The sequence below is a fragment of the Pundamilia nyererei genome, unplaced genomic scaffold (assembly GCF_000239375.1).
Source record: "Pundamilia nyererei isolate P.nyererei 1_Seehausen unplaced genomic scaffold, PunNye1.0 scaffold00014, whole genome shotgun sequence".
In the NCBI taxonomy this organism is placed as follows: domain Eukaryota; kingdom Metazoa; phylum Chordata; class Actinopteri; order Cichliformes; family Cichlidae; genus Pundamilia; species Pundamilia nyererei.
The window spans coordinates 3520268-3529270 of NW_005187415.1; the positions used below are offsets into that span (position 1 = coordinate 3520268).

General features: G+C 43.3%; 1 protein-coding gene across 4 annotated transcripts; it reads right to left on the reverse strand.

The window, feature by feature from the left end:
- Nucleotides 1–1063: 1063 nt before the first annotated feature.
- On the reverse strand, nt 1064–4886 carry gpr85 (G protein-coupled receptor 85). Of its 4 annotated transcripts, none has more exons than XM_005725185.1 (2): nt 4599–4886; nt 1064–3270 (listed from the first exon to the last, which is right to left on the reverse strand). In XM_005725185.1, exon 2 carries the CDS (start codon nt 3117–3119, stop codon nt 1986–1988), a length of 1134 nt encoding a protein of 377 aa, XP_005725242.1. In that variant the 5' UTR covers nt 3120–3270; nt 4599–4886; the 3' UTR covers nt 1064–1985. The 4 variants fall into 4 exon arrangements, with proteins under 4 accessions (XP_005725242.1, XP_005725240.1, XP_005725243.1 ...); XM_005725183.1 differs by having other exon boundaries at nt 1064–3287; XM_005725186.2 differs by having other exon boundaries at nt 4304–4886.
- Nucleotides 4887–9003: the final 4117 nt, after the last annotated feature.

A 9003-nucleotide genomic window follows, 5' to 3' on the forward strand; every position in this document is an offset into this window, starting at 1 on the left:
AACCACAAATAATGTCTTAAATACAAATATGCACATGAACAGTGGCTTTAAAATGCTAACCAGTCAGACGCCTGATGGTATAAGATGAGAAATTACATTTTAGAGAAAGAAATGTACATTTTCTTTATTTTTTTATTTTTTTTATTTTTTTTACTTCAGAATCTCTAAATCTGACCAGTCAACATTTCGCAACCCAATGACAGGGATAAATGCAAATTTTGCAAAATGGAAACTTTTTATTTTCAAAAAGCAACAGATTACACAGTTAACTTTCAGCAAATGCAATCCTAACTGAAACTGTACTCACATTCGGGACTTCAAAATGAAAAGACTCACATACTTACACACAATCTATCTATAATATACAAAAAGAATACATAATAAATATTAAAATGGCCACAAGAGAAAAAAGTAAGTCACTGAAAACAATCAGTAGAGAGCAAATGTAGGGAAAGTAGAAACAAGACGGTGTGCCTTAAATGTCTCTCTTTTTTTTTTTCTTTTACATTTTTTACAAATTGTGCAAGATTTCATACTAAGGCTCTGGTCTTGAAGTGACTGTTGTCTGATCCACACACACACACACAGAAACACACACAGAATCACACACTCTCCCTGTGCTCTGAGCACTCTGTGGGGTGTAGCAAACCATTGCAGAATAAAAATGGGCTGCTCAGTGTATGGCCTGTGATGCACATGGGAGTGGACCAGCTTTTAAAAATGAACATGCACTTCACGCTAATGTGAAAAATAGGAAGAAGAAAAGAAAAAACTCCCCTTGCACCTAAAGGGGGGAAAAAAAGAAAAAAAGAAGAAGAAGAAGAAAACTTTTCAGGAGTGATTGAAAAATAAACCCCAGAAACATGACAATATCATAACCATTAAGGCAAGAACACCCGGAGTGGCATCAGCAATACTGTAACAATGTGATAGTGTTTAGGTACATGGATATGATGAAACATTTAACTACTTCTTCAATGTCTTTTTTAAGCACAAGGTTGTTTTCAAAAGCAACTTTTTTTTTTAAAATTCCAAACATCACTTCATCTTTTTTTTCCTCTGTTTTTTTTTTGTTTTTGGTTTTTTTTTTTTTGTAAAATGTGTTAGGAAAATAACAATGCCAGACACTAGGGACATATGGATAAAACTACAAGAAATCCTTTCTAGATTTTAAGTTGCAACTTCAAAACCACACATTGTAAATCCCCCATCATTAAGCCCCCTGCCCGGTAAATGAAAGAGATATCACTTACATTAAAACCATTTTATCCTCTTGTGATGGTGTAATCCAACAGTTTTTGCTCTACTTACAGCGGTTGTGTAGTCTGTTGCAAATTAAAGCATTCATTGTTTAGTTTGGAGGGAGAGGGGGGAGAAGGAAAAAACAACAAAAAAGTTGTCCTTGCAATGCAACTGTCGACCCCCCCCCAAAAAAAGCATCTTTACATCTTCTTTTTAGTGCAACTCTTAAAATGTAAAACATTTCCAGTGATTCCTTGAGAGGTATCATTTCTTTGTTTTGTGTTATTATTTTTTTCTTTTTCTTTTCATACTTACGTATTTCACACCTCACAGAATAACGTGTCTTCAAATTATCCCAAGCAAGACGTCTTGTTTTCACTGTTTTGTCAAATCGCTCTCTCTTTTTTTTTTCTTTCAACTTTTTGCATCTCTGCATTGGCATGGCCTTCCACAATGTCTGTTTACTAGAACATAAACACAGGAGGTGATCCATTCCCCCTGCGTTATTCCCATTCCCTTCAGCCTCCGTGTGTGATACGATTTAGATTCAATCGCCCCAGCACAGCCACGTGATTGGCAGTCCACCTTCAACCTCTGTAAAGAAGGGCCAGGAGAAGGAGGAACAGGAGGAAACTGGAGGATGAAGAGAAGGGAGATAGAAAGAGAGAGTACGCTGTACAATGGGAGCAAACCCAGATCAAGATCAATCAGGGCAATAGAGACATAGATGAGAAAAAAAACCCTCATATAACACAGTAGGGTTCCCTTGGTAACCTGGATTTTCTGCAGTAGAGGAGTGTGGTGCTGAAGCAACGCCGAAGCTCTCTGTTAGAGAAGATGCAGATGAAAGGATTGACCCCAGCCTGGGCAAAGCTCATCCACACGGCTGCTGTCAGGTAGCCTCCAGGGACAACGGGGCCCCTTGCAAACACCCGCCAGTAGCAGGCAACCAGGTAGGGCCCCCACAGTGCCAGGAAGAAAAACGTCATGATGTAGAACATCCTACTAATCCTCTTCTCGGTTTTGAATTCATCCAATACCAGTAGACGCCTGCGGCCCGCTGCATTGCTGTTCTGCCGGATGCCCAGCAAAGTAGGTGGGGTGGGGCCTCTTCCAAATCCAGCCAGCCAATTAGCTGCCGCTTGCCCGCTGGCACCTGGGCCGTGGAAGGTCCAGTTCTGGCTGACGGCAGGCACGAACTGGACGGGCTTCATCTTTCGACGGTCGTGGACGAAAAAGATGAGCTTGAGGTAAACCAGTTGTGTGGCCAGGAGGATGAGCGCCAGCAGAAGCATGAAGCCCAGCGAATCATTTGCCCTGAAGGAACGGTGCTGGAATGTGCACTGGTCCTCCTCCCGGATAAAAGAGTACGTCCCTACATCTAGCACCGGAGGGAACGCCATAGCCACAGACAACGTCCACACCATGCAGATGACAGCCAAACACGTCCAGAAAGTCAGCCTCTTGGTGTAGAAACGGTGGTGCGCGATGGCCAGGTAACGGGTGACACTGACACAGAACAGCATGAAAGCCGTGTGGAAACAGGAGAGCACACCCAGGAAGGCGATCACTTTGCAGGTCAACGTGCCGTAGGTCCAGGCAGACCCATTCTTGACTGAGGTGAAGACAAAAGGGAAGCAGATGGCGGAGCGCAGGATGTCAGAGGCGCACAGGTCCAACAGGAAATAGTAGGGCGCTCGGTGCAGGCTCTTGTCTTTGACCAGCAGGATGGAGATCAGGAGGTTTCCGACCACACCGACTCCAATGATAAAACCCAGAGAGGTCAGTTTGAGGAACGTGGTGAGAGGAGAGACATTCTGCAAGATGTTGTGGTCCCCTGCATGGCTATAGTTCGCCATAGATGGAGGAGGGATCATAAAGATAGCGGAATAGCTTCAGCCAAGTATCATGATCTAGAGGTGGCAGGGGGAGGCGTTAGATCCATTTGGCGGTGTGCTTTGAAGAGGTTTCCAGGCGTATAGGCAACCTCTCCTCTAAGGCATCCTTTGTTCCTTTGTCTCATCACACCTAAAAAAAAAAAATCCCTGAAAAATACGTTCATCCCATCAACATTCAGTCCCATACAAGAGTTAAATTACACCTGTACCATTTATACTCCCATGAACATAATTTTCCTTTGCCCTGACGATTATTTAATGATTTAGTTTTTAGCATTTTGAGTGGCTCAGTGCAGAACTCTGCCTCAGCCTGAATACTTTGTCTACTGAGAATCACACAGACAGTAAGCGAGCTCGATCTGACTAAAGCATCAATGCGTTAGACTAACAGAATATTCTTTCACGTCGCTTCCTGAACAAAAGCAGCACAAAGCCAAGAAAGCACAGTTGAGGCTTCATTAACAAACGACTGAGTTTTCTTCTTTTTTTCTGTCGTCTGTCGGAAATAAACGAGTGGCAAACACACACACACACACGCAAACAGATCTAGGCTTGGATTTTTTTTTCTTTTTTTACATTTTCAGCGCACTGTGAAACATTAAGACAAATGCAGTCCAAAAATAAGCTCTTCTTGATCACACCCTACAGAAGAGAGGAAGGCTCCCTGGATCGGTGGATGCCTCGAATAAACTCACCCCAACCTTTATGCGTTGTGGTAAATCGACTGGTAAAGGGTGCATACAGTACGCGATAAAGCGCCCCCCTCCCTTTTTTTCCCTTTCTTGTCTGACTAAAGGTTAACTGGATTAACGGGGTCTAACGTTAATAAGCGGTGTTCTCATCAGGGCTTCTATGGAGCCAGCCTCCATTTTTTTCCCCCCAGATCATCCTTTGTTACTAATTACAAAGAGTTAAGCGAACATAACGCGTAACACCCGCTCTGTGAGCCACATCGGCGTAATTCTTTTTGCAATGCACGGATGCGATAATCAGTAGGGCTGGGTTGAAAAAAGGATGGGTAAAATGGCACTAACAAAGCCCGTTGGTAAAAAAAAAAATATTATGGCGAGCTCAATTCCATATATATATATATATATTTGGTGGGGGGAAAATTGCATAACATATGCTCCATTTCGTTAATAAGTACGCTTGTGTCTACTTACGCATTTAAATGTGTCCTCCGTGAGTCGAGTGGTCTCTCTCTTTTTAAATGCGCGTTTGAATCCGATAGAATTTAGTTAAACACGGAGCAGAATTAAATAATCGCCTTTGCGTCCCAGTCGGCCGGATGAAGCACAACGGTGTAGCGGATCCGCATGTCCATTATACTAGAATAATTTCCAAGTCTCCGCTATGGTTTGGCTGGAATCGCATCCACCACACAAGACAAGGCCAAAAGAGAAAAAAAGATGAGAGAACGAGAGAGACAGTCGACCATAAGATCAACCAAAACCCTACCTGTTGACAATCCAATTTCGTGTCCCTCCTGATCGCTATTTACATTGCACAAATCGTGCTTTTCGCCGTTTTAAAAAGCCTGCTTTGTTGCCTGCCCCCTTTTTTTCTGCCTCCACCGTGAATATCCTACAGTAAACGGAACCCACTGCGCATGCGCCCTGCATCCCCTATTTGTGATCCAAGACGCGTCTTGTCTCTTGTTGCAGCAGCGGCGGCGGCGGTTAACAGCGTCTCTCTCTCACGGTAACATCTGCTCAGCGGTGCCTGCTGCTGCTGCTGGCCGGTAACGCGTTACAGCCACAGCTACCCCCCCCTCCTCTCCCCTCCCCCGCCAGGCGGGTTCCCCTGGTAACGCGCAGAGTAACGGATCGTCAAGTGTCTACTAAACTAGATTCTTTTTTTAAGGATTGATTCACATCAGCTTCTTTAGAATAAAACGTGTTTTTAACGTTAAAAAAATTAAAATGCGCCAGGGTTTTTTTTTCTTTTTTGTTTTTAATTCTTATTATTTTAATTTCAACCCAATTTGACCCCTTTCTGGATTCAGACCACAGCATTGCTTGATCCTGTTTGCAGACACAGTGCAGCTTTGCAGTGGTCGTCATCCTCACTGAGGGAGCATGATAAATTCATAGGATATTTGATTTCTCAACCATGTATGGGGACATGTGATGCCATGAGAAGTCTTACAACTGAATATTGTGCACAGCTGGAGACTTACATACTTGCATGCTTCAAACATACAAAAATCCTTGGTGTTGGAATCATGAATGAATAATTACCATAACATAAAGGAAGCATGTTGCTATTGGTAACTGATACAAACTCTGTACAATAGGGATATCTGTGGAGTGGGGGGAGTTTTTAACCCTTTATGGAGCAGTCACATTTCCTTTAAACCACACATCACACGTGTGGTAACTTATCCACCATTACTACATGGACATATTTACATTAAGCTACAGGCAAAGTTTACTTCTTGCCTTTAAAAGAAATTAATGACATTTGCTAAAGGGCATTCATTTTTATAAGGTCCCATTTCACTGCATAATAAACTAATTTAATAACCTAATAATTTAAACTGTTGGCTGTGGTAAAGCTAGTTTACATCACTAGTTTATTCCAAAATGAATTTAATATATATATACACACATAATGCTATATATTATTATAAGAGGTGTCATGGTGGTTAGCATTGTCACAACAAGAAGGTCCTGGGTAGAAAATGGACTGATGGTGTGACATACTACATAAACAATCAGCCTCATTTTATTTATAGTGTACATATCTTCATATATGAAAATTAAGGGGCAGTTTTCAACAGCATGCCACAGTTTTTCTTCATGATAAAGAAATCTGTCAGCATGACTCTTTGGACTTCCATTGTTACTGTTGACCCACTAAAATTTCGATAGTACATTTAATTACTTGGTGTCACATGGAAGGTCATTTGTGAGTTTTCTACAAGTAGGAAAAGCTGTAAAACTTCTAAAAATACAAATATAAGTCCAAAATCTATGAAGATTGAAGCCTTTGCTGAGCCAACTCTGCTCCCCTGGGCCTTGTATTTAACATCCCTGCACTAAACTTTCAACACACTTCAAATATATGTTACAACATGGAGTGACAGGCACGCCAGAGCAGTAATACAGGCTGCAGACGACAGATTGCAATGTTTACTCTCCGATCTGCTAAACCCGGTTCATTTAGTGGAGGATCTGTTCAACCTGAATGCAATGAAGCACCGTCTCCACACACGAACATAAGTTGTTAAGTGTCGCGTTTATTCTACATGTTTAATTAGCAACAGTGACAAAACTGCAAAACACACTCCAATCATGTGACACTGCGCTTCCAACAGTGACAGTCACTATAAGCGCAACGCGTCAGGAAATCGCCTCGACAGATGGAAAATATGCGCGAAAATGTACATAGTGTGGGCATCTTAGGGAGCCTGCTACAGCTGCAGAAGTCTGTTCATAGGGAAGGCAACAGTGTTTTTGCTCATTAATAATAATCATGTCAGCAGTGCAACGAGCAACAGTTCCTGTTTGCTTCCTGGATGTTACGCTCCACCTTCTTCAACTCAGCGTGGTCCTCGTTGAACTTGCCGCATTAATCCCAGTAAGGCACGTTTCTTATCAGTCTTTAAGACACAAAGCCTGTGCCACAAAAGTCCACGGGTGATCACGCAAAATTGGTATTATAATGTGGTGGTTGGTAGCAGGTAGCAGCTGGAGAATCCCGTCTCGTCAGCGTCACAGCTGTCCGTTCCGCCTCCGCGCGTACCAGCCGAGGCAGGCACAGAAACCCACCACCGTGAGGACGGTGCACAGCAGCAGGGCCAGACCGTCCCCGGCATCGTAAGCCTCTGCCGGGGGGATCAGGGAGAAAAACAACAGCCCGACCATCAACGCGGCGCTTGGAAGTTCAAGTTTGGGAGCCATGTTTCGCTTTTTCCGCGGTTGCAGTTTACTTTCCGGAAGCTGGAGTGCCTGCGTCAAAGTCAGATGACAGATTCGGAGCGGCCGGACTTCCTGGTGCGCTCAGCCAATTGCAGAACTGCTTAAACTTAGGCTGATGTTCCCTCCCCACTCCCTCATACCCGCGGAGATTCATGCAGTTGCACAAAAACATGATTCCAAAACTCGTTTTTTCTTTCTTCCTCTCTCTGTCAGAGAGGCAAACAGATCCCGAATTCTAAAACTCTCATAGTTATGCTGTAATTAGTGAATTTGCGACATTGTTCTCCTTATTAGTGATGATTAGGCTAACAGGTTGTCAGAAACAAAGTACCTTAGATCAATCTGAGGCTTGTTATTCTTCTTGAAGACAAGACACAAGCACATTGGATATCCATGCATGCTGATCATGGGAAAAACAAAACAATCCCACTGGAATCACATACAGAGAATTTAAACTTTCCTCATCCGTTTTCACTTTTTCACTCTGGGCTTCAAAAAATATTCCACACTTATCTCCAAGTCCAGCCTGGCTGCTTGATTTGCCTCACTACTCCCCTGATCTCCCTGAACATGTGAAATTGCTTCATATCAGCCATGTTGCGGTGACTAAACAAGCCAGCATCTCAGCTCATGCTACAAATTGTTTGGCTTGTAAGAACCGTTGGAGGGGGGTGGGGGGTTACAGGGTCCATAACCGTCTGTGTGTGCTCTCCCGAGGCACTCTGCCTGTAATTTAATTAGCGCACAGGAGCCAAAGTAAAATATTGACCTTGTAAGGCTGCCATACCTCTGTACCTGCTGGTATCTGAGTGAAGAGATGAATGGGCACAAGTTCCCCTCGGTGCACTCTTCTTGCTTTCACATTGCACGCTCTCTCACCTGCTCCTGCTGTCTGTTTGGCAGTCTGTTTCGCACACACGCATACAAACTTTGTGAGTCCTGTCTGATCTCTGCCGCTGCCTTCAGCAGACCACACGGCAATTAAAAGTTACAGATTCACATCTGAATCTGCTGTTTGTTTGCTCATTCCTCTAACACATATGATCTATGTTGAGTAGACGCAGTTCTTTCCCCTGGATTCCACTGATAATTGATCGATAGGAGGGTTACAAAATATCCAGAAATGAGTGTTCAACTAACGAGTTTCACTTACTTAAATATTGTAATAGTTAAAAAGCATGGATAAGATAGATGTCTCGATCTAGTTCAGTGCACACAGCCACAATCATTTATAATCTGTTGACTTGACAGTTGTCCAGATCACGATAGCCAAACTTTTCAGCAATCACATCCTGTGTAAGCCACAGGATGTGATTGCTGAAAAGTTTGGCCTTGTGCAGAGTGCTGTACCTAAGCATATTAATGAAAATGTGACTGGAAGGGAAAAGTGTGGCAGGAAAAGGTGCACACGCATCAGGGATTTGGCACAGCCTTGAGAAAAGTTGATTCAAAAACTTGGGGGAGCTTCACAAGTAGGGAAGACATGCATCTTTGGGAAAGGGGTTACAACTGTCGCATTCCTAATCAAACCACCCCGAACCAGCGACGGCATCAGAAAGTAAATGACATAAAAGTAAACACTGCAATTTGAAAATCTGGAGGAAGAGAGGAGAGATACAGAATTCAAGGGTTTTGAGGTCCAGTGTGAAGTTCCTGCAGTCTATGCTGATTTAGGTCACCTTGTCATCTGCTGGTGTTGGTGGCGGTTTGTCCACTGTGGTTTATCAAGTCCAGACTTCAGCTTTCTACCAGGAGATTGCAGAGCACTTTGTACTGCTATTGGCTCACGCGCTTTATGGAGATGTTAATTTCCGTTTCCAGCTGGGCTTCCTTCCCACATTACCAACACTACCACCTCATCATCTTATCTTATTGATTGGCCAGCCAACTTGTCTGATGTTAATCCCACTGGAAATCTATAAGCTGCTGTAAAGAGGAAG